This window comes from Staurois parvus, unplaced genomic scaffold (assembly GCF_062004578.1).
Source record: "Staurois parvus isolate SC_StPar_1 unplaced genomic scaffold, SC_StPar_1.0 ptg000154l, whole genome shotgun sequence".
In the NCBI taxonomy this organism is placed as follows: Eukaryota; Metazoa; Chordata; class Amphibia; order Anura; family Ranidae; genus Staurois; species Staurois parvus.
Genome location: NW_028317950.1, coordinates 14099008 through 14125985, shown reverse-complemented (window position 1 = coordinate 14125985; position 26978 = coordinate 14099008). Strand labels below are relative to the sequence as shown.

At 44.0% G+C, this 26978-nt stretch overlaps 1 protein-coding gene across 7 annotated transcripts in view; it reads right to left on the bottom strand.

Annotated features, from left to right (window-relative positions):
- RALGDS (ral guanine nucleotide dissociation stimulator) overlaps positions 1 to 26978 on the bottom strand; it is a 227798-nt gene that overhangs the window by 75079 nt on the left and 125741 nt on the right. For 4 of the 7 annotated variants that reach the window (XM_089675071.1, XM_089675072.1, XM_089675074.1 and 1 more), the window contains exon 1: positions 5474 to 5827. The exons of the other annotated variants lie outside the window; for them this stretch is intronic. In XM_089675071.1, the coding sequence (XP_089531197.1) occupies positions 5474 to 5656 (183 nt within the window). In that variant the 5' untranslated portion in view covers positions 5657 to 5827. Of the gene's footprint in view, positions 1 to 5473; positions 5828 to 26978 lie in introns of those variants that run through there. 7 annotated transcript variants of the gene reach the window in all.

Genomic DNA, 26978 nt, shown 5'->3' with positions numbered 1-26978 from the left:
CGCACAGACATGCAACTTTGAAATCGATTTCAATGTCAGATCCGGTTTGAACACAGGCTTAAAGGAGGTTCTCCAGATTTCCACTTACTGTAAGTTCCTACATACACATCAGCTTCAGCTTGTATAAGAGCCATATTCTTCAAGCCTTTAAAACACCCTTCAGCTCCAGTCTTAAAAGTATATGTAAACAAACCCTCACCTTGTAAAACAGTCCATTCAGTTGAAAATAGAAATGAAAGGCACAACATTTATGTACAGATATAACACACATTATAAATACATTTTCCCTGTTTTATAAGTGATCACATTCCCTCTAAGCTCCTTATGCAGCTGAGAACAGAGAGCTGGGGCAGGAAAAATAGCAGGACACTGATCTTCCCAGTGAATGACTGTGTGGGGGGAGTGTGAGCAGAAGTCCGACCATTGGAAGAGAGCACACAGAGTTCCCAGAACAGCTAGAGAATTGACCACGATGTGCTCTCATGCCTAGTACGGTCACAAGGGATTTCACACAGAGGAAGCAATACAAAGAGAACAGTATACGTCTTCATACAAGTACAGCAGGCACATATCAGGAATATGAAATGTTGGATTTGCATACTCTTTAATGGGGTGCTGTCTGTCACTTTAAAATAAGCTGATCACAGGTTTTCAATAAGGTTCAGCGGCTTTATTTTATGTATATTACCATAACAAGTCTTTACTCACCTCTCTAGCTGCTTATGCTATTAAAGTAATTCATTCTCAAAGATCACAACAAAGACCCTAAAATCTTGCTGGTTGTGCACATTAGAAGTCAAGTGGGGTGCCAAGATCCATTCTCATTGAGAAAAACTGAGATTTCACTGCCTGTGTTGTGAATGAAGATGGGACTCTTCCACATTTTCTACAGCTACAGAGGTGAATGAGGACTTATTTTAAAGCAGAAGTAAACTGCCAGAATAACTGCTAAAATCTCCCTCCCTGGGAGCAGTTTGCCATAATGTACTAGTATGCATACATAATTGCACATTATGGCAAGACCTACCTAGCACTGCAATGTCTGTATTCCACACCATGGCAAATGCTTGCATCTTCACCTAGTTTTCCAGGTTTGGAGTCTTCAATTGAGCTGGTAGTATGAGCTCGCCAATCACAATGATCACATGACCAGAAAGCCCATGTAACGCTTCTGGCAGTAAAGACCCTTAATAGACTGCCTCCTGATGTCAGAATGGGATTAAACATCCCCAACCTGGACAGCACAGCAAAAATATAACAAACACAGCCCATGGGTGTGCACCTAGGTGTGCAGGTGCATGGCTACTAAATCCTTTTCTGCATTTTCCTGAACACCCCATCCATAGGATCCCTCACTAATCTGAGCGCACAACCAAGACAGGACACACTCCTAGGAACGCTGAACACAACCTGATCATACCTGGGCTCCTCCACCTACCCACCAGGATTCCATAAACTAAACCACAACGCCCAGGAGCAGGGATAATCAATGGCCAGAGTTTGCCAGGAGCTCCAACTCCAGTCACAGACTAAACCAGCCAACGGTGTCCTAAGTGGTTAAAAGGATCTATTGTGTTTCTTGAATCCGGAGGAAGGAACATAAACACAGAGCCTCTCCGCTTATCCAACTAGCTGATAGATGTTTGAAGCTAGGTCTTCATCAAAGGCTAATAATGGAAAAAAAAAAAAAAGTATATAGTACGGACAAAAATTCAACAGACCATCTGACCTGATACACATGGGAAAGGGAAGACAACACCACTATATATAAACCCATTTATATTGGCAATAGTGCAACTTCTCCAACAATGTTAATGAAGTGGGCAAACCACCAAAACAAGGTTAGCAATCCTTTTATCAGAGGATCACTATGTAGCATTGTGCTGAACAACATATTAGAGGATCACTATGTAACATCGTGCTGAACAACATATTGGAAGATCACTATGTAGCATCGTGCTGAACAACATATTAGAAGTACACTATGTAGCACTGTGCTGAACATCATTTTAGAGGATCACTATGTAGCATCGTGCTGAACAACACAGGATCACTATGTAGCACTGTCCTGAACACATTAGAGGATCACTATGTAGCATTGTGCTGAACAACATAGGATCACTATGTCGCACTGTGCTGAACAACATATTGAAAGATCACTATGTAGGACTGTGCTGAACAACATATTGTCCCATAGACACACTCCTAAACCTTGTGGACAGCCTTCCCAGAAGAGTTGAAGCGGTTATACTGCAAAGGGCGGGCCAACTCAATATTGATCCCTACAGACTAAGACTGGGATGTCATTAAAGTTGATGTGTGTGTAAAGGCAGGCCGACCAATACTTTTTGGCAATATAGTGTATGTATATCTATCTCTCTATCTCAGGAACTTGGACTGCAAGAAATCTTGCTCAAACACATCCCGTCTCCTAGAAGTGGAGAATCCCTTTAAACAGGGAAATGTTCCATTTAGTGGATGAGGATGATATTCTGCCCTCAATACTCAGTCTAGTGGTGTTCTGAGTGTGGCGCACAGTGTTCCGATCGCCCCCCCTGTAATCTCGGTGTTGGCACCCTGTGCCGTCTCCCCCTCCTCACCCCCCTGTAATCCCGGTGTTGGCACCCTGTGCCGTCTCCCTCTCCTCACCCCCCTGTAATCCCGGTGTTGGCACCCTGTGCCGTCTCCCTCTCCTCACCCCCCTGTAATCCCGGTGTTGGCACCCCGTGCCATCTCCCCCTCCTCACCCCCTGTAATCTCGGTGTTGGCACCCCGTGCAGTCTCCCCCTCCTCACCCCCCTGTAATCTCGGTGTTGGCACCCTGTGCCGTCTCCCCCTCCTCACCCCCCTGTAATCTCAGTGTTGACACCCTGTGCAGTCTCCCCCTCCTCACCCCCCTGTAATCTCGATGTTGGCACCCTGCGCCGTCTCCCCCTCCTTACCCCCCTGTAATCTCGATGTTGGCACCCTGCGCCGTCTTCCCCTCCTCACCCCCCTGTAATCTCGGTGTTGGCACCCTGCGTTGTCTCCCCCTCCTCACCCCCCTGTAATCTCGGTGTTGGCACCCTGTGCCGTCTCCCCCTCCTCACCCACCTGTAATCTCGGTGTTGGCACTCTGTGCAGTCTCCCCCTCCTCACCCCCCTGTAATCTCGGTGTTGGCACCCTGTGCAGTCTCCCCCTCCTCACCCCCCTGTAATCTCAGTGCTAGCACCCTGTGCCGTCTCCCCCTCCTCACCCCCCTGTAATCCCGGTGTTGGCACCCTGTGCCGTCTCCCCCTCCTCACCCCCCTGTAATCTCAGTGTTAGCACCCTGTGCCGTCTCCCTCTCCTCACCCCCCTGTAATCCCGGTGTTGGCACCCTGTGCCGTCTCCCCCTCCTCACCCCCCTGTAATCCCGGTGTTGGCACCCTGTGCCGTCTCCCCCTCCTCACCCCCCTGTAATCCCGGTGTTGGCACCCTGTGCCGTCTCCCCCTCCTCACCCCCCTGTAATCCCGGTGTTAGCACCCTGTGCCGTCCCCCCTCCTCACCCCCCTGTAATCCCGGTGTTGGCACCCTGTGCAGTCTCCCCCTCCTCACCCCCTGTAATCCCGGTGTTGGCACCCTGTGCAGTCTCCCCCTCCTCACCACCTGTAATCCCAGTGTTGGCACCCTGTGCCGTCTCCCCCTCCTCGCTTTGATGACTTCCTAATCCCTCTGGCAGTCGGGGACTCTGGAAGGAGCGGTGCCCAATAAACCCGTCCATGTGGTTTTTCCATCCATCCTAATCCACTCATGATTAAAATTCCAGCCGCCACCACCGCTGCACCCCGTCCTCTCTGGAGGCCAATGCCAGAACTTGCTGCCCATCCCAGCACCATGATACCACACGGTCCAGCTCCCCTTCTTCCTGCACAGGCTCTCGAACTAACCAGTAGCTCCAATGCCCAATCAAAATGTGTCCACCAAACCCCCAGCACCCAATGAGAACGTTCTCCTGGCCACAGATGTATCTACAATTCCCTCCACATTTCTATGGTCCCTCTAGATACCTCAGGAGCCTGAGCTCACCCCTACAAATTGTATCTGTTATGCTGGCCACGCAAGCTGCCTATTATACACTATACAATTTGATTGTGGAATCGCCTGCAGATCTGCCACCCACTATGCAGCGGAAGGGTCTGTCTGATCGGATACTAACTGAATGCAGTGTTTAGGTATCTAAGGCTAGCGTCACACCTATGCAGTCTGCGCTTGATCCATTTCTGCAGTGCGTTTTGCACATGCATTTTTTTTCTTGTTGCTAGGCAGATTTAAAACACAGAACGCAAAATGCATCAAAAATGCGACAAAAACGCACAACATGTTTTTCTGCAGCATCTCCACTGAAGTCTATAAAACCACAAAAACGCAAATTTTTGCATTTAAAAAATATCTTGACCCTTTTGTTCTGCAGATTTAAAACGCAGAACGCAAAATGCATCAAAAATGCGCCAAAAACGTACGACATGTTTTTCTGCAGTGTCTCCACTGAAGTCTATAGAAGCAAAAACGCAATTTTGTGTTTAAAAAAAGTCTCTAACCCTTGTGTTCTGCAGATTTAAAACACAGAACGCATCAAAAATCCAGCAAAAACGCACAGCATGTTTTTCTGCAGCGTCTCCATTGAAGTCTATAGAACCAAACAAAAACGCAAATTTTTGCATTTAAAAAAGTCCCTGATCCTTTCCAAAAAACGCACCAGGTGAAAACGCAGAGATGTGAATGTGTTCCATAGGAAATCATGTTAAATGGACTGCTGTGTGTTTCTGGAGAAAACGCTTAGGTGTGAACCTAGTGTGAAGGAGATTGTACAATCAGATTGTATAGTGTGTGGCCATACATGGATAGATTTACATTCAATGAATAGACAATCGTCATTTGAAAATTTCACTGCTTTTAATTGATTTTAAAATAGATGTAATTTCTGAACAAAAAAAAAAACACATACACGGTTTGAAAATTCATTTGATCGAATTTTTCCCCCACTGCGGTTGAAAATGAATGTCGATTTGACCCTGTTAACAATTAGAAAAATTGAACACATGTAATTAAAAAGGAAATCTATAGGTGTATGGCCAGCATTAGGATCACCCTACAATCTGACCAATCTTTGTACGATTGACATTCGATTTACCAAAACTGTCACATGAGGGTCTACTGACTCTATCCAATCAGTTGTATGTAAAGGCGATGGTACAATCTGATTGTACGGTGTGTGGCCAGGCTACGTTACACTCGGGCCATACAAACAACTTTCCCAATGTCACGTGTGGACCGGCCATCCCAATGTCACCAATCAGGAGGCCTCCTGTGGGTGGATGTGAATCAGATTGTATGGTGTATGGTCTCTCCTTGTCATCAGGGATCCATCCCCTCTGACATCTACACTACAATCAGCACATGACAACCCCAGCCAGTGATTGGTCAGCAGGGGGGATGATCAGACTTCTCACCTCCAGGGGGGGCAGGTCTGGGTCCAGCTGGGTGAAGCTGCTGAGAACTACCGGACTGCTGTCCCCGGACACCTCCAGCCTCACACCGTCCCACAGACTCCTCATCTTCCGGGAGCCATCGAACATCTTCTCCGGGGGGCTGCCCTTGTCATGGTGGGCTTCCAGCAACATCAGCAGGATCATCGGGGGGGAAGGGAGGGCTCACATCACCAGCGCCAGGCTACGAGCCTCGTCTACTGTCCTCTGTATCCCGGGACAACGGATGGAAAGTTGAGGCTCTGTGCCAGGATGTGCGAGCTCCGGGATCTCTCTGCTTCTACTGACTACACCGAGCCATCGGCATTGCCATTCCCATCGGCACGCAAGGCACGCCCACCTCGTGACGTCTCCCTGCCTGTCCTCACCCCTCCCATACAGAATGACAAGGGAAAGGGAGGGGGAGAGGGCGCTGGAGCATGCTGGTAGCCGCGTCTCATTTACATGGCCACGCCCAGGGGCTATACAGCGCGGGATAGAGGGTATTCCTTGGATGATGTGAGCTGCACTTTATAGTGAGTCCTGAGTTACCGATGTCTGGTCTGCTGATAGAGAAGAGCAGGAGGGGGCTGACAACTCATGGGGGCCCCGGGCAATAGGGGATCATGGGGCCCCTGTGTCCTTGCCCACACCCAAAAAAGCCAATGAAAAAGGTACCAGGGGCATCTCATGGGGCCCCCTACTGACCCCGGGCCCTCAGGCTGTGCCCGAGTGCTCGAATGGTCAGTCCGCCCCTGCTGACATGTACACCTAACACAATCACATCACATGTACACCTCAATATACTCATATCACATGTACACCTTATACTATCACATGTACACCTCATAATATACTCATATCACATGTACACCTTATAATGTACTCATATCTCGTACACCTAATATCACATGTACACCTCATAATATACTCATATCACATGTACACCTTATACTATCACATGTACACCTCATAATATACTCATATCACATGTACACCTTATACTATCACATGTACACCTCATAATATACTCATATCACATGTACACCTTATAATGTACTCATATCACGTACACCTAATATCACATGTACACCTCATAATATACTCATATCACATGTACACCTCATAATATACTCATATCACATGTACACCTTATACTATCACATGTACACCTTATAATGTACTCATATCACGTACACCTTATAATATACTCATATTACATGTACACCTCATAATATACTCATATCACATGTACACCTTATAATGTACTCATATCACGTACACCTAATATCACATGTACACCTCAATATACTCATATCACATGTACACCTTATACGATCACATGTACACCTCATAATATACTCATATCACATGTACACCTTATAATGTACTCATATCACATACACCTAATATCACATGTACACCTCATAATATACTCATATCACATGTACACCTTCTAATATCACATGTAAATGTAAACCTAATATACAAATATAATATAAAATGTACACTTTTTAATATAATACCATAAAATGTACACCATTTAACATAAAAATGTAATTATAAAAAAAAAACTAATATATTATAAAATGTACATCCTCATGTCAAAATCTAGCAATATAACAATATAAAATGTACATCTTCTAATATAAAATTATAATGCTATAAAATGTACACCTTCAAATAATAAAAATGTAAAAATATAAAATATGCACCTTCTAATATAAAATATATTAATATAAAATGCACACTTTCTAATATAAAAATATAATAACATAAACTATACATCTTCTAAAATAAAAATATAATAATATAAAATGTGCACCTTCTAGTATAAAAATCTAACAATATAAAATGTACATATTGTAAACTAAAAATATAATAATATAAAATTTACACCTTCAAATAATAAAAATATAATTTAAAAAAATGTACACCGTCTTATAAAAATATATTAGAAATGTACATCTTTCAGTATAAAAATATATTATAAAATGTACGTCTTATAAGAAAAATACATAATATAAAATGTAGAAGAGCTGTGTCTCTGTGTGTTTACCAAGGTAAAACTTTTCGATAGAGTAAGGAGGGGTCATAACCCCTGTCAATTTTTTTTTTTTTTTTTTTTTGCCATCTGTGTCTCTTGGGTAGATTTCCTTTCACTGTCCCATCACCACAACAGGTAGTAGTCACCAGAACTAGTGTCCCCATTGGAAGATTTCCCTTCTATTCCTATTCTGATGACTATTCAAAATTTGGGGTTTTATTTCATGCTCAGTGACAAAAGTAAACAGGACAAATAGGTTGAACAAACAGCAATAAAGGCTGACTGGGGGTCTATTCCTTCCCCACGCTATCCAAAAATGTAAAAAAAAGTCTTGCCTTTAGTTCTATAATAACAAATCAATGGCAGTGTAGCCCCTCCCCCCCCCATTCCTGACATGTGTCGTCCATTTGTCAGTGGATGGATTTAGAAGCTATGCTGCAGCTTATTAGCTCTGCTGAACTGTAAATGTAAAGAAAGTGATGGTAGAAAAATAAACAGCACATCCTGGCAGCATGAAGCCTAATGCAAATAGTCATGTGAGTGGTCCAGCCCCCCATCACTCCCAGTGTGGGGTGACCGCTTTGTATTGTTACAGTTGTTACTACCTCCAGCAGATCTACACATTGTATCCTAAATCAGTCCAGGCCGACCTTTGGGCATTTACTGTTAGACCCCATGTACACAGAACACTTCTGAACGATGGAAACTGACTGCTGGAAAACGTAGTTTAAAAAACGTCAGTTTAGCCGCATTTGCGTTTAGAAGCGTTTTTTAAAGATAACCTCAAGAGACCTTCCCAAATGCCCAGAATGCACTTAAAAACAGTAAAAAAATAAGTATTTCAGACATTTTGAGGGAAATAGAGAGAGCAGAAGCAGAGAGAGCAGTATTTGTTGAGATTAGCTGTCGTTTTTTTTTTTTTTTTGTGGTGTTTGGATGTGTTCCAGCTCATTTCTGTGTAGAAATGATTGCAGCAGTGTCTAACATTTTCTTTCATGCGAATCCTCGAAGTATGGTGTACCAGGTCCATTTTGAAAACGCTTTGCATGCATTTTTCATGATGAAAAAAGGCTCTGGAGAGCATCTGGAAATGGAAAAGTTAAAAAAAAATTTCAAACGCAAACGCTTAGAAACGCGTTTAGCTGTATTTACAAGTGTTTAATAAAATCTACTCCTGAACGCAAGTTTTCTGCGCTCAAAAAAACAACTGTAAACTCAACTGCTTGTAAATGACTGTAAATGACGATGTGTACATGGACACAGAGGAAAATATTAGGGAGAGTTCAGGGGCTGCTGAAAAAAACGCAGAAAAGCTCCAAACGTGAGTTTAGCAGCTGCAATGTACATGAGCCCTTACATTTTTGTGAAAAGTGCCCTGCACTGGGGGGATGAGCAAAGTAAAAGTTTTAATTTCCCCATACATGGGAGATTTTGGTGACATAGATCCTCTGACCAGCCCTGGACACAGCCCCCGGACCCCACTGCACATAGCGGCTGTGATAGCCCAGTGTAGTTGCCCTCCACAATACACAGCACTGGAGTATTCAGCATAATGCGCACAATGGCAAGCGCTCATTGGTCAGCACAGCCACAAGACCGTGCTGACCAATGAGAAGCACATCTGAGGCGTCCTCCACTGGTGAGGTGTATTTGTAGCTGCTGATTTTGATTTTTTCTGCAAACGCCTGGAGTTCCTATTTGAAGATTAAGATCTCACGCACACAGGGCGTTTTGTTATTTTTCCCAGACACCTTTCCTCCCGGCAGCAACATGTTGGAGAAAAAATGCCTGACACTTGTTACGGCGTGTAACGCGTTTAGGCATGTCAAGAGCTGGGGTGTTAATTCATTTCATTGGGCAGAATAATCATTTATTCTGGCCATTGAAATGAATTAACACTCAAGTGCTCAATATGCCTAGCATTAATGCGTGTTTAGATGCGCTTGCACACGTTTAGGAGCATCATGCGTTTTTTTCTGCCAAAACGCCACTACTAGACGCGCTGGCAGTGTTTTGCTTTTTTTGCTTTTAACCACTAGCCTACAGGGCACTTATACCCCCTTCCTGCCCAGGCCAATTTCCAGCTCTCAGCGCTGTCACACTTTGAATGACAATTGCGCGGTCATGCAACACTGTACCCATATGAAATTTTTATAATTTTTTTGTGACAGATAGAGCTTTCTTTTGGTGGTATTTAATCTCCTCTGGGATTTTTATTTTTTCTTAAACAAACCAAAAACCACTGAAAATTAAAGAAAAAAAAGTTTTTTCTTAGTTTTTGTTATAAAATTTTGTAAATAAGTGATTTTTCTCCTTTACTGATGTGCGCTAATGAGGCTGCAGTGATGGCCACTGATAAGATGCGCTGATGGACACTGATAGGTGGCACTGATGAGGAGGCACTGGTAGGTGGCACTGATGGGCATTGACAGGCATCACTGATGGGCACTGAAAGGCAGCACTGATATATGGCACTGTTAGGTGGCACTGACTGGCACTGTTAGGTGGCACTGACTGGCACTGTTAGGCGGCACTGACTGGCACTGATAGGCGGCACTGACTGGCACTGATAGGCGGCACTGACTGGCACTGATAGGTGGCACTGATTGGCACTGATAGGAGGCACTGACGGGCACTGATAGGCGGCACTTATTGGCACTGATAGGTGGCACTGATGCGCACTGATAGGCGGCACTGACTGGCACTGATAGGTGGCACTGATTGGCAGCACTGATTGGCATTGATAGGTGGCACTGAAAGGCAGCTCAGATGGGCACTGATGTGCACTGGTAGGCACTGATATGTGGCATTGATGTGGCACTGATGGGCACGTGGCATTGTTCAGCACTCACAGCTGGCACTGATGGACACTGACAGGTGGCACTTCTGGGGCCACACTGATCATCAGGGCACACTGATCATCAGTGCCCTGATGATCAGTGTATCTGCCCCCTCCGCGGAATGCCGATTACCGGCTCTCCTCTCCTCTCGAGCTGTCAGTGTGACAGCTCGAGAGGAGAGAAATGCCGATAACCGGCATTTCCCTGTTTACATGTGATCAGCTGTGATTGGACACAGCTGATCACATGACCGAGCCAACATCTTCGGCTTTTTCCGTGGATCGGTGATCTGCTGTGTCCGAGGGACACAGCGCACCACCGATCGCCGCACTGCACGCTCCCTGAGCTGCGCATGTGCGGTGAGAACGGAAGGAAGTCATATGACGTCCTATCAGAACAAGAGAACCACCTTGCACCCGTCATTGGACTATATGGCGGGCGGGAGGTGGTTAAACACCCCTGCTTCTAAACTCTAAACTGGGGTGTTTAGAGGCAGAAAAAAAGCCAGATGTTAAAAGCATCCTGCATGCATGAGACCTTAGTCCTAGTTCACACCGAATGTGATTGGGCGCGACTTCAAAGTAGCGCTGGTATAGACACAGGTGCGATGTCAGTGCCATTTACCTTATAGTCTATGAGAGTTAAATCGCACTGAAGTGGTGAAAAAGTAAAAATAGAAACAACACCTACTGCGCTCAGGGACCCAGATCAAGGGTGGATAGATGGACCACCTATGGAAGTTTGTCCACCAATGGATCAAAGGTTGTGCAGCTGTTAAGGCTGGGGAAGCTCGACCAGTACTGCAAAGTGAAACAAAAAGCGCACCAACCTTGCGTATTACCTCAATACAAAACTTGATTTTATTAAAATGAGATATATACTCACAAACGGAGCAGTAAAACAATTGTGCAAGATCCTCAAAGGAGCATTAAAGTAAAAGACCACTGCGAGTCGCATCAACGGGGGGAAACTCCCAAAAGTTTATCCGACGCGTTTCGTGCTCTGAGGAAGAAGAGACACCTTAGAAACACGTCAGAGAACTTTTGAGAGTCTCCCCCCTTGATGTGACTCGCACTGGTCTTGCACTTACATGCTCCTTTGAGGATCTTGCCCGCTTGTTTTACTGCTCCGTTTGTGAGTATATATCTCATTTTAATAAAATCAAGTTTTGTATTGTGGTGAAAAAGTAATGCAAATCACGCTACTTGAAATCACACCTATTAAGACAATGCCATAGAAATACATTAGATGCGACTTCAGGTGCGACATGACATTTACAAATCGCACCTGAAGTCACAGCGGTGTGAACCTGGGCTTCAGCCTCACGCACACTGGACGATATTGACGTTGCTGCCTCTAAACGCCCTGCATGTACAGCGCTGGTCCAACTTTCATGCAACTTGAGGGCCGTAGACTTCAAAGTTAACCCTCAAAACTTGCATGCAAGTCGCACCTGAATGTTTTACATGCAACAATGGGTCCAACTTTGCAGAAAGTCACATCTAAGTCGCACCCATACAAATTTGCTTCAAAGTTTCAACAAAGTTGCACTCTGCAGTTTTGGAATCATATAAGTATGAAGGGAGTCTAAGCCCCCATTTGCACCAATGTGATTTGCCATGCGATTTGACAGTTCACCCTATTTTTTCCTATGAAACCATTCAAATCTGTGTGACTCCAATGGGCACCAATTTTGAAAAAGGTTTCTGCACTATTTTTGCTGATTTCATGTGCAACGTGCATTGACATCTGTGCATAAAATCGCACAGATGCCGGCAAGCTGCACATCAAATCACTCCGACCGGCGACTTTGAAATCTTGCTACTTCAGCTGTGAACCAGGGCTAAGGCCGGCCATACATGGGTCGAAATTCGACCGATTTTTCATCCTAAAATCGGACCTAAGAATAATCAGACGATTTTCGCTCTGTTAGTGGGTCAATGGCACCGGCCGATTTTTGTGGTTCCTCCCCTTTTCGGTGATCGGGCATGTTGGAAAATTTGTGAAAAACGACCGATTTTCGACTCGATGATGGTCAAATCGTACGATCATTTTTCCAAAAAGAATATGTGCATGAGTCGTGACCTGGAAGGAACAAACATTTCGTCTGTTATATGGGGTGAACTTTATGACTTGGTCGGACGATTTTCGAAATCAATGATGGCACCATCGAATTACCGAGTGAATGACGGTCCCGATTTTCGGACGAAAAATCGTTCGGAATTCGAACCATGTATGGCCTGCATAAGAGACAGAAAACAAATTCCCACTGCCAGTGCATCCAGGAGCAGCAGTGTTTTGGCAGAAAAAAACACTTGACGCCTGTAAATGAGTGTAAACGCACTGAAAACGCTCCTAAGGGCTAGGCGCATTTAGCAGTTAAGCTTTTAGTGTGATTTCATTTCAATGGCCAGAAAAATGTATTATTAGGGCCAATGAAATGAATTAACACCCCAGCTCTTGACACAGTTAAATGCGCCTAAACACGCTACATGCATTTACAGATATTAAGTGTTTTTTTTCTGCCAGAACAGCGTTTAGGGGAGATAGTAAAAATGCCCAGTGTGCCTTACAGTCCAGGAATCCAGCTCTGACTTTGCCCGAGCCTGACTTTCTGTTACGGCTCCCCACTGCGCATGCACAAGACGTGCTGTGCTTGCAGACTGGTCCCGCAGCCTCTTGGGATATGTGACTTGTCCAAGTAGATTGCAAGACAAGAAAAGTGGAGGTGGGATTGGGTGACTGGCTGACATAGGAAAAAAAAGTATGGCGAAGGAGGGAAGTGGGGGGTGGGGAGCAAGAGGATGAGCGAACTAATCATTAGTAAGACCTCATCTGGAATATGCAGTTCAGTTTTGGGCATCAATTCACAAAAAGAACATTGGGGAACTGGAGAAAGTACAGAGAAGGGCAACCAAACTGCTAAAAGGCATGGAGGAGCTCAGCTATGAGGAAAGATTAGAGGAACTGAATTTATTCTCTCTTGAGAAGAGGAGATTAAGGGGGGATATGATCAACATGTATAAATACATCAGTGGTTCATATAGTGAACTTGGTGTAGAGCTATTCACCCTGAGGTCATCACAGAGGACAAGGGATCACTCTTTACATCTGGAGGAAAAGAAATTTAATCTCCAAACAAGGAAAGGTTTCTTCACAGTGAGAGCTGTAAAAATGTGGAATAGACTCCCTCAAGAGTTGGTTCTGGCCAGCTCAGTGGATTGCTTTAAAAAAGCCTGGATTGTTTCTTAGATACACAGAATATAACTGGATACTAACATTTATAGGTAAAGTTGATCCAGGGAATATCCGATTGCCTCTCGGGGGATCAGGAAGGAATTTTTTTCCCTGCTGGAGCAAATTGGGTCACGCTTTGCTGGGTTTTTTTTTGCCTTCCTATGGATCAACTGTGGGTATAGGATTATAACTTTTTTTTTTTTTAAAGGTTGAACTGGATGGACTTTTGCATTTTTTCAGCCAGACTAACTATGTAACTTGAACTTTTATATGAAATTCCACTTTAACTATCCCTCAAAAACCCATTCCCCCCCGTGGGGCATATTGATAGAATGGGTTTTGACTATAGATGGATTATTCTAATCATAAGTGATCGATCAGAAAATAATATTGATCATTTATTGAAGCATGTATACCACCATTAAAAATTGTCTGTTATATAGCAGCAGTCATTGCAGGGCTGTCTTAATGCATGGGCACTGCCCAGGGTCGCCAGTTGCATAGCGGCCCTATCATAATCTTGCACTATATCATATTTGCCAACTGTCCCGGATTCGCCAGGCCAGTCATGTTTTTTACCAAGCTCTCCTGGGATGGCCTGAACAATGTCCCAGAACCTTTACTGCGTCCCCCTGATCCCAGTATTGTGCCCTACTGACTCCCCCTGTACTGTTCCCTTCTACCTCCCTCCCCCCCATACTGTGCCCTGTAGACTTTGATTTATGGCATGTTTTCTTGTTTAAAATCTATTTTATGGAAATTACTAATATACAGTATGTTTAATTCTATCAACTATTTATACTTTAACCACTTCAAGTCTGGACACTTTCACCCCCTTCCTGTCCAGGCCAATTTTCAGCTTTCAGAGCTATCACACTTTGAATGACAATTGCACGGTCATGCAACACTGTACCCGTATGAATTTTCTTTAGCATTTTTTTTAGACAGAACGGTCATGCAACACTGTACCCATATGAATTTTTTAGCATTTTTTTGAGACAGATACAACTTTATTTTGGTGGTATTTATTCACCACTGGGATTTTTATTTTTTTGCTATATAAATGAAAAAGTCCAAACATTAAAAAAAAAAGTATTTTTCTTATAAAATTTTGCAAATAAATACTTTTCTTCATAAATCTTGGCCAGAATGTATTCAGCTATCTTTGTAGTAAAAAAAAATAACCCAAATTAGTTTATAACCAAAAATTATAATTTAAAAACATTTTTTTTTTTACATTTTTATATTATTTGTTTTCTTTAGTTTTTTTTTTAACATACCATCATCCTAGCAGTACAGTTTCACCATAGAGACACTGTACTACTTGTGGGGGGTGATGAAGATTTTTTTTTTCTTATTTTACACTGATTGCTTTTACGCCCATAAAGGCTGTAAAAGCAATACTTTCTCCTTCTCTCTGGCTGCATTCCTGCCGCCATTGAGAAATACTGTGAGAGTTGTGATTGGTCACAGCTTGTCACATGGTACAAGGCTGTTGTGAATAGTCTTGTACCATGTGACCTCTGAATCGGGAGCTCACACAGTGATCAGTGTCCGGAGGACACAGTGGGCATCGGATCGCGGTGCCAAGCGCTCCCAGGGAGCGCGCACAGGCAGTGAATGCGGGGGCAATTTATAAATGGCGACCCGCTTCAGCACTGCTCTCGTCCGGCCATTTATGTACATGGGACAAAAGGGAAGTGGTTAATTCTTGAGAGTGGGTGTGTAAAGTAGGACAGGCTGGTAGGGGTCCCAGTGCATTACTTTGCCCAGGGGCCATGATGCTATTAAGCTGGCCCTGAGTCACTGAACATATGGACAGATTTCCAGTATATCGGTCTTTATTTCTAAGTAAGACCATATGTGCTCCTAGTGTAAAGCACACAACTATAACTCCGTGTCACACGTTACCCAACATTACTATGTGTACAGAGTTCACTGCTTACAGCCCATGTTCCTGTATATGGGGCCAATAAACGTCGGCAGGTTGAAGGGTCAATAAACTCTTAATAAGCCATTCAGCAATCCAGACCGAAGTCACAAGACCAAGCCAAGGAAAATATGCTGAATGATTTCGGTTTTGAACTCTTATTTCCTCAATATTTCCAAGAAATGCTGAGCTTTCACTCTGCGGTGTTCCGCTGTGGAATGTGGGCAAAACAGGAAGTTCCTGGGAAGGGAGCCCACTCTGCAGCCAATCAGCATTCAGAGATTTTTCGGGTCATCATCATTTTCTCTAGCGCTGCAACTTTTCAGGAACGTTGTAAACAGCAATGTGTGCAGGATGGATGAGCCACCAAATGTTTATTCTGAATTGAGAGGTGATGGGTCAATGTAGCAGCCAGTACATCTACCAATAGAGGATTGCATCCTGGTCATGTGATTTACAGAGAATTTCGAACAAAATTTAAATAAGTTTCATTTTTTTCTACATATGATTCATGAGACGTTGCCAAACCTATTTAAAAGCTATGTAATAAACTGTAGGCATAGGGATCTTTCACATGACCGTTGATATCTGTGTAGCGCCGTCCCCTTTGGAGTCGCTAGAGATTTGGGTCCCCCTATAGTCCTGCACAGCCAGGGAACACGCATTTTCCACAGACTTGCACTGCAGAGACAGGAAACAGGCCTTGAACTTGTTTTTTGTATTTTATTAGGGGTACTAAAGTTGGATGGTGTTGAGGGATGCATGGGATGCCCAAGGAACTGTAAATGGAGGACAACTTTCTGGAACTATGTACAAATGCTCAGAAGGGTTTTCTCTTCTTGGAGAGCTTTCCAGCCTCTACTGGTGTACCTGTGTGCAAAGAAACAAACAGAGGGTGCACAGGCCTAGTGCATTACCTTCTAAAAATGAGATTTATTGAACGGCTTTGAGGAAGAGGTTCTGCCTCAAAACGCGTCAGTCATTTGGAGGCCTACAGTCCCCCAACAGCCACCATCTAGGGAGATTGGACCATGCTGTCTTTTTTGTGATGTGCCTTTGATTTTATTATTTTGTGAGTATACTTTTTGTTCAATAAATCTCATTTTTAGAAGGTTATGCACTAGGCCTGTGCACCCTCTGTTTGTTTCTTTGCACACAGCTTCTTTGGATTTCCCTGGTCCGTTGAGGGCAGCAAGGCTTGCATTCCCAAGAAGTACTCCATGTGGGGTTACTGACATTGTGGAGCTCATCGTCTAGCGCAGGAATTACAGCATTCATTTAATCATGCTTTTTTATCTACTGGTGTACCACCCCCATCCCCAGATAGTTCTCCTCTATCCAGTTGTCTAGGGGAATCCTTGGACAAGAGGATCTAGAGTCTTCAACTTTGAAGCACAGTCTAGCTGGGGCTAGTTGGGTTTCCCACCCAAATACCCTCTCCCCTACTCCACTCCAAAGGGAGGTTAGAAGTACTCATTGTACCTCATCTGCAAGCTTCTGGTAGGTAGCTGCTTCCAGGCCTTCTGCTGGGCTGGCTCCTTCCTCAGCTCTTCAGATGGTCCTCACTCAGGGAACAGGTGAGGTTCACTTTTCCTCCTGCTCAGACCTTCCTGGAGGCAGGCCCCTTCCCGCAGGGCCTCGTCCCAGGCTCCATACTCAAGCTCCTGCTCTCACATCCTCCCCCCGAACTCCCCTGCTGCTGAGCAGGCCTAGTCACTCCTTTCTTCCATTTTTGCATTACAAAAAGCAGAAGAAAAATTCATGACTTTTAAATCCTATGGAACTCTTCACACCAGTCAGTTGCAGGTCAATTGCATTTTAAAAGTGCTGCATTTTTTTTATGTTTGGTGTGTGTTTTAGGCTTCTTTTACAATGATCTGTTTTTCTTCTGCTTTTCCTTTAAACCATGTATTCAAATGGAACTCTTCACATTGATCCGTTGCGGTCAGGTGCGTTTTTTTTAATTTCTGCACCTCCCTATTGAAGTCAATGGAATATGCAGTAAAAATTAATCCGTGTTGCATTTTGGTGCTGTTTTTTGAGTCACATGACCTGTAAAAAATGCACCGCAAATGCAGTAAAAACATGGCAAAAATGCATATGTGTTTTTGCTGCAATTTTGCTATGGATCACTTTGAAAGTAGCCTAAAACCGTACCAAAAATGCACCTCACCATTAAAATACATTAAAAATGCACCAAAAACACACTCGCGGTTGTATTTTTGTTGCATTTTTTAAGTCATACAGTGGCTAAATGGTTAGAACTTCCACCTGGCAGTACTTGGGTCGCTGGTTCAAATCCCAACCACGGCACCACCTGCCTGGAGTTTGCATGTTCTCCCAGTGCCTGTGTGGGTTTCCTCCGGGTACTCCAGTTTCCTCCCACGCTCCAAATACATGCTGGTAGGTTAATTGGATCCTGTCTAAATTGTCCCTAGTATGTGTATGTATGAATGTAAGTTAGGGACCTTAGATTGTACGCCCCTTGAGGGTTAGGGACTGATGTGAATGTACAATATATATGTAAAGCGCTGCGTAAATTTATGGTGCTATATAAGTGCCTGTAATAAGTCACATGTCCAAGTTTCACAGGCTGGGTAATAGATACCCAGAAAACGCAGCAAAAATGCATATGTGTTTTTACTGCATTCTTGCAGCAGAGCAGTGTGAAAGCAGCATTAAGCCCTGGTTCACATATATGCGGCCACGTTTTACGTGGGCACGAGTGCCCATTCATTTGAATGGACTCCCTTGCCCCGTGACACGCAGAGAAGAAGTCCCTGCACTTCTTCTGAAAACGCAGCCCGCACAGGAACCCAGTACGGTTGCGTTTTCCAGTGCGGGCGTTGTGCCATTAGAACTAATAGCACCCGCCCGCGGGTCCACATTCCTCTGTGCGGGTGGTGCAGCTGCACAGATTTTCGTGCGGATCCGCAGCGGCTTCACCCACACAGATGTGAACCTAGCCTAAAAGCAGAACAAAAATGCATGAAAAATTTATCCTTTCAAACCCTTTGGAACACTTCACACCAATGCACTTGAATGTGTTTTTAAAAGTCCTGCATGCTGCATTTTTGGTGCATGTTTTAAAAGCACAACAAAAAGCAGACCTCCCATTGAAATGAGTGGAAAACACATAAAAAATGCATTTTTGCTGTATTTTTTGTCACATGTACGTTTCATGGGTGCATGCTGAGAGTCAGGAATCCAGAAAACACACAAAAACATATAAAAAAAAATATACGTTTTTGAAATTTGCATACTGCGTTTATAAACTGCCCAGTGTGAAAGGGCCCCCAGGGGAATGCAAAATTCTGCTATCAAGATATCATTATTATTATTATACAGGATTTATATAGCGCCAACAGTTTGCTCAGCGCTTTACAATATAAAGGGAGGCAATACAGCAACAATACAGTTCAATACAAGAGGGATAGGAGGGCCTGATCCTTGGAGTTTACAATCTAGGAGATCATCAAGTGCATTCAATAAGTTGAACCCCCGTTTTACATATATGCGGCCGTGTGGGCCGCATTTTGCACGGGCATGTGAGCCCATTCATTTGAATGGACTCCTGTGTCCCGTGACACACAGGGAAAAAGTCCCTGCACTTCTTCTGAAAACGCAGCCCGCACAGGAACCTCAGTTCCCAGTATGGTTGCGTTTTCCAGTGCAGGCGGCGTACCATTAGAACTAATGGCACCCGCCCGTGGATCCGCATTTCTCTGTGCGGGTGGATTTTTGTGTGGATCCGCAGCGGCACCACCCACACAGATGTGAACTTAGGGTAAAGATCGGTTTTAAATTCCCATCATGCCACAGTTTCTAAGATCCTGCCTGGGGTGACACAGAAGAGTGGAGCGCCGCTGTTTACTGCGGTTGTAAATACGCCAAATTGCTGGATTACTGTGTAAACCTGTGATAATTACAAGCATTGGACAGGCATTTGTGTTTACAGCTACCATAAACCTCCAGGCAACAGGAAAAATCATTCTGTAAAATACCAATGCTGCATAGGAAACTCTGCAACTGTGCTAAAGTCCGGACTTCTACTTAAAGGAAACCTTTTATGAAATACATATCGGGGCTTTCATTGCTAATCTGCCTTTTTTTTTCTTTCAAATACTTTTTTATGACCTTCAGTTTTTCAATACGCAGAATTTACATAAACACAAACAAAGCAATGGCGGTGGTGAGCGCCATGATGAGTGATGGGGAGGCGAAGCGCTCCCACTAATCAGTTGCTTGTACGTCAGTCAGGTCTTTCCAGAGGGTCTTAGATGTAAACAAGCCCGCCGTCTACATGCTGGAGAGCACATGCTGAAAGCAAACACAATAGCAGCTAATCACAGATTGAAGTAGTCATACCAGAATCCACCTCCAGTTTAATTGCCTCCTTATTGTCCGGATTACAGAGCTAAACAGCTGGAAGTGACTGGAGGGCGAAGCTGCTTACATAAACTCTCAGCCTGGATCTGCGGGTTTAGGAAGTTTGTTGTTTTTGTAAAAGTTTATATCTAAAGCATGGGGCCAAATCTGTACTATTCGGGCACTGGGGACAACAAAAAAACTCTTATGTTACATAGTTACCAACATCTGGAAATCATTTAGAGTGACACCTTAAATGGAATAAAAATGTGGTGTGCACAGCGCGCCATCTGTAGAGGGTATGTGGGCTTGACCAAAATGTTGGCACGATCAATAAGGTCGGAATCATTTCACAGCGATTGGCTTGTAGAATAGCTTTGTTATAGACAAAATAGGGCCCAGGCTCCATCATTGTCAGTGGATGCAAAGATAACCCCCAGCATTTGCATTAGTGGATACATTTATAATCCCCAACACTGGTGTCAGGGGGTACAGTTATACCCCCAGCATTGGTGTTCGAGGAAACAGTTATAACCCCCTGCTTTGGTGTCAGAGGATACAGTTATAACCCCCAGCTTTGGTGTCAGAGGGTGCAGTTATAACCCTCAGCATTTGTGTCAGAGGGTACAGTTATAACCCCTATCATTGGTGTCAGAGGTGCAGTTATAACCCCCATCATTGGTGTCAGAGGTGCAGTTATAACCCCCATCATTGGTGTCAGAGGTGCAGTTATAATCCCCATCATTGGTGTCAGAGGTACAGTTATAACCCCCATCATTGGTGTCAGAGGTACAGTTATAACCCCCATATTGGTGTCAGAGGGTGTAGTTATAACCCCCAGCCTTTGTGTCAGAGGGTACAGTTATAACCCCTAGCATTGCTGTCAGAGGGTACAGTTATAACACCCAGCATTGGTGTCAGAATATGCATTTAATACCCTCAGCTTTGTGTCAGAGAGTACAGTTACAACCCCCAGCATTTGTGTCAGAGGGTACAGTTATAACCTTCAGCATTGATGTCAGAGGATGTAGTTCTAACTCCAGCTTTGGTGTCAGAGGGTACAGTTATAATCCCCAGCCTTGCTGTCAGAGAGCACAGTTATAACCCCCAACATTGATGTCAGAGGGTACAGTTATAACACCTAGCATTGGTATCAGTGGGTGCTCCCTTGAACCCTTTGTTCACAGCTCACCTGCTCCCTTGAACCCCTTATCCACCGTTCACCTGCTCTCTTGAACCCCTTGTCCACAGCTCACTTGAACCATTTGTTCACAGCTCACCTGCTCCCTTGAACCCCTTGTCCACAGCTCAATTTCATCCTTGAATCCCTTGTCCACAGCTCACCTACTCCCTTGAACCTCTTGTTCACAGCTCACTTGCACCCTTGAACCTCTTGTCCACAGCTCACCTGCTCCCTTGAACCCCTTGTCCACAGCACATCTGCTCCTTTGAATCCCTTGTCCACAGCTCACTTGTACCTTTATACTCCTTGTCCACAGCTCACCTGCACTCTTGAACTCCTTGTCCACAGCTCACCTCCCCTTGTCCACAGCTCACCTGCACCCTTCCTTGAACCCTTTTCCATAGCTCACCTGCGCCACCCCACTACAACTCACTTGAACCCCTGTCCACAGTCCTGAACACAGCTTGCCTGCACCCTTGTTCCCTGCAATCTCCTCAGTTTTTGCCTTCATCTCCACCATCAGCTGAATGGGGCAGTGACAGGTTCTGGTTAAGTGAATAGAAAGGAAAATAAAGAGGAGATAGATGAGGCTAGCAGACCCTGCCAACACTGCTTGGGGGGAAATAGCAATCATGACAGGCTTCCTAATCTGTCCCAATTGATTGTTCCCTCCACAGCAGCTGGGTGGAGGAGTCAGTGTGGTGTCAGAAATAAGGTCACTCTTTTAGGCCACATTGGATGACTGTTATCGCCTGTTCAGGGTAGCACTCACCAGACTCCTGAGCCGAATGTGGCTACTATGCCATTAGATTGTCCACTCTACTCTATTTTATGTGAGTGACAACCTGGCAAGGAAATTGGGGGCATCACACGTTTCAACAATCAGCACATTTTTATCATAGTCAAGACATTTTTTTGCCCATGTAGGACAAAACAGGTTTAACTACTTGATGCACCCCCCACCACCATACAATAACTATTATTTCCTTCACTTAGATCAAGAGTCTCCAAACTTTCTAAACAAAGGGCCAATTTACTGTCCTTCAGACTTTGAGAGGGCTGAACTGTGGCCGATGTGAGTAGAAAATGCCCTGGCGTCAATGGGAATTGGTATTAATAGGAGGTGTTTGTTGGTGTTAGGAGCAGAAATAGTGCCCCATCATTGGTGTCATTGGAAGGAATTGTGCCCCATTGTTGGTATGGGGGAAGAAATAGTGCCCCACCGTTGGTGTCATTGGGAGGAATAGTGCTTCATTGTTAGTATCGGCAATGAATAGTGTCTCATCATTGGTGTCAGAGGGAAGAATTGGGCCCTGCAGTTGGTGTCAGTGGGAGGAATAACGTCCCATCGTTGGTGTCAGTGGGAGGAATAGTGTCCCATCATTGGTGTCAGTGGGAAGAATAGTGCTCCATTGTTGGGGTTTGTGTTAGGAATAGTGCCCTATTGTTGGTATAAGTGACAGGAATTATGCTCCATTGTTGGTGTAGAACAGCCTTTTTCAATCTTTTTATCCCAGAGGAACCCTTGAAATAATTTTTTGGTCTCAGGGAACCCCTGGTAAGATTTGCCATTGGAAAAATATCCCTTACACTGATGGTGGTAAGAGAGAAGAATGTCCTTACAAGTTAGCCAGAATGACACCCTTGCAGTCATGTAGCTGGCTCTACCAAGTGGCATTGGACCTGGAACTATGCAGGCACCATCAAATGGTTAGCCAGAACTCAGGGAACCCCTAGCCACCTCTAGAGGAACCCTGGTTGAAAATGGTTTTTGTAGAAGAAAAAGTGCCTATTATCGGTGGGAGGAATAGTGTCCCAAGGACTTAATAAAGGCAAGCAAAGGGCCACATCCTGCCCCCGGGCCGCAGTTTGGAGACCAATGACTTAGATGCTCTGAAGTTCAGCCACTGGAGCAAAAAAGCCTGTAAGTCTCTCTAACACAAGGCCGATACACACAAAATGAATGTCTTGCCTTACCACACTGCACGTCAACATGCAAAAATGAGTGCCTTAACACATGCACAGGTGTAAATGGGACCTAAGGGAAACCTGTAGCGAGAAAATATGGAGGCTGCCATTTTGTAATCTCATTAAAAATTAAATGCAGGTGACAACCCTACCTACTGAAAGTACACCATACACTCGACACAAAGGCCTATCACAGCTTACAATATCATTACCAGCCATTCTTACTTCTTACAGTAATGTCATCAGGTTTCTTTTTTTCTAAGAATCTAGTGCAAAACTACAAAAAAATATGATTGAGATTGTTTTGGTAGATTTGTGGCGCTGACAATGCGGCTCTGTTTGTGAGCAACGATCAGTCAATAAATGGATCAGGATTGACCACAAACACTCAACTGTAGTCCACAAAAAAGCACCATTCTTCAGAACAATGCATAAAGAGCTGCATTACATCTAGGAATGAATACTTATTGGAAATCTACACTTTCCCCAATCATGATGTCATAATGGTACATTTCATATTACCATAGTTCAATGGAAAAAACAATGCATATTGGTTGAATGGAGATCAGATGTTGGCTTGGCCATCCATAACATCCAGCTGAATCTTAGGGACTGCATTAAAGTAGTAAAGTGAACCTGTATTCTGCACATAAAAATGCAAATTTATACATTGTTTGTACACAAGGAACAATTACATGTCTGCTCTACCTTCGCTTCGTCTGCCCTCCCAACCCATTTTTAACACACTGACTTTCTAAAAGTCAGAATTTGCATAAGGCTTGGAATGCCCCGCCTATCAGCCTTTTTTTAACAGTTTTGTTATTAATTTAGTGTTTTTAGATGCTCCTTTTAACAGCTGTCTTTCATGCAGTACAACTAGCCAGTTAATTGTCTGCGGTGATAACAGCCATTAGACTTATGCAGGCCATAGATGGGTCAAAAATCGGCTGATTTGTTGGCCGGAAAAAAAAAAACGGCCGATTTTCGCACTGTTAATGGGTTAATTGGTCGGCCATTTTTCTGGATTTTGGCACTTTTTTTGATCGGTAAAGTTGGAAAAAAATCGTCCAATTTTGGCGATTGGCCAATTTTCGCGGCAATGATGGGCAAATGGGCCGATATTTTTACTGATAAAAAATCTGCGCATGAGCCCTGACCTGCAAGAAAAAGATGAAGAAAAAGAAGAATTCCAGTCCGCTATTATATTTGACATGAAAAAGTATTGCGGTTGCAACAATGTATCTATTTGTATCCGAATAAAACCATCTGTATCTGAAATGGATACAAATAGATACAATGTTGTAACCGCTATACTTTTTAATGTCAAATATAATAGCGGAGCTCTCTGCAGGGACAGAAGTAAGAAAATGCCGGCTGTAGACGGGACGAAAATAGGCCGATTTTTTTTACCGTTGGTAGTAACGTCGGCCTAGTGAACGACCGATTTTTAATTTTTTTGTTAAAAAAACGGCTGGTTTTCGACCCGTCTATGGCCTGCATAAGAACAAGGTTGTTATTTTAGGTCAGTATCGCAGACTTTGCATTGACAGAAAGGAAAAGTAAAGCCATCAAAATAACCGCAGGGGAGCGAGGAACTAGACATCACAGAGCCCCCATGAGGGTCAGGTGACCTATAGCTACTATGATCTAAGTGATACTCCTGTGCTAGCAGCTGGAACTAAGCTGATTGACAGAAGTGGATCAAATGTGGAATCAATGTGAGAATCTTGCACTTTACATCCCAAGCCAGCAAATTTACAATCCCTTTTTAGATATGGATTGGGCCCCATAGTAGCCACTTGGAAAGTCAAAGTAAGAAATGGTTGTATGTTTATGGACTACCCGAAAATTGTGTATACTTCCCTTCACAACTTGTCCTGGAGGCTCAACAGGAAATCATAAAAAATCTCCCCAAAGTGAGACTAAATTCCCTCTTAAGCTGGCCATGAACGTATAGGCTTCTTTTGTTCAGCCTTGACAGATTCCTTCATCTAAGCCAGGCATGTCCAAAGTCCGGCCCGCGTGCCATTTACGGCCCGGGGGTCAGTTTAATATGGCCCTCCAACAGCCCTCCCTGCTCTGTGTAATGTGGCCCTTCCTTCTATGGCAGATAGTCTTCTGCTTGAGAGCAGAGGGCAGTGCGCATGCCTGACTGCGGCACGTTCTCCCTGGTCTGTGTAAATGCGGCTGTCGCACGGCCCTCCCTTCTGTGGCAGTCTTCTGCTTGAGAGCAGTGCGCATGTGTGACTGCGCCGCGCTGGGAGCGACAGAGGGCGGTGATGTCAGGGCCAGGCTTCCAGCGTGAAGTGTGTTTCTCTTCCCCTCCCGGCTGCCGAGCAGAGACTTCAGCTTCAGCTACCTTTTTCACCCTTCACATTAGTGCAGGTAAGTTTTTTTTAATTTATTTTCAATACATTGTGAAAACTCAGCTGTCAGTTGATCTTAATGTTATGAAATGAAAAGTATGTCGTTTGCAATTAACTTGGCATAAAATAATTTATTTGCATTTAATTGTAATGGTTCAAAGAATGTTCGGCCCTCCACCATGTTCACTTCATCCAATCTGGCCCTCTTTGAAAAAAGTTTGGACACCCCTGATCTAAGCCATGGGTTCTTTCACATTCATTATTTAGTTGGGTGTCCTCTGAAGAGCATTCTGCATTCAGATCATTTTTCACAGGACATTTGACAGGCGGTGAGGAGGAGATATAAAGCTATAATGCCATTATTATGTGTATTGCATGCGGTTTGTGGCACAGCCCTATTGAATTCAATGGGTGTGTTTGACAAGCAGTGCCGCTTGTCAAATTCTACACCCAGAGATAAAAACGTTGCAGGATGCAGCCCAGCCCAGTCCAGTTGTTATTTTCCAACTATGGCTCAGCCACTCGTTTTTTATGGTTCTCCCACCCCGACCAACCATCTGAAAAAGATCTAACAGCATAGATCAGGGATTCTCAACTAGGGTTCCATGGAGTCCTAAGGTTCCTTCAGAGGTCGATAGGGGTTCCTTGGGCAATGAGCAACTTCTGCCTCTCAGATAACTGACCACTGACTCCAATGATCTTTTTAGCTCTCTCTGTCTGTCTTTCCAATGACCACAAATTGAAGAGCATTCTTCCCACTATCATCACACTAATGTTCTGTGAGCTGTAAATATAATAATTATTAGCATGGGTTCTCTGAAGCCAAAATGTTATTCAGCAGTTCCTCCATGATAAAGAAGGTTGAGAAAGGCTGGCATAAATGGACAAATCCCCACGGTCAGCTATTGTATTTAGACAGCCAGCACTGCCGGCTGTCAGAATACCCAAACAGTGTCTGCATTTGAATGGATGAAGGTACTGTTTGCCCTACAATTTATCAACAGGCTCCTTCAACTTTTGTTGAACGGAACAGTGCCTACCTGGCCATACACAGCTCATATGTCAGCAGGGCCAACAGGAATTGGCAAAAACTCAAGCAGCATATTGCTAGTTTATGACAGTTGTCGCCACAAAATGGTGTCCCCATTGAAAGATTACCCCTCACCTCCTGTTCTGTGACAACTGTAAAAATGTAGATTTTCCATCATTTCCTATCCCAATGACAACTGTCACCAGGACAAATAGAAACAGTGAATCTTCTCATTCTCAGTGGGCTCATAGATAGCAAAAGACACAAAAGAGGTGCAATAAAGACCTGACAAAGGTGCTAACCCTTCTCACTCTAAAATAAAAAATGAAAAAAGTTTTCCTTGTATGGATCATGGGGATTATGTCTTTGAATGAACAAGGTGCACGTGAGTTTTAAACAGTTTATATATTAAATACATTCATTGTTATCCACATCACAATAAACAATATATGATGATGCCTCCAATTGATTGGATGAGCCAGGTCATTAAATAAATTGTGATTTATAGGATAAGGACAATT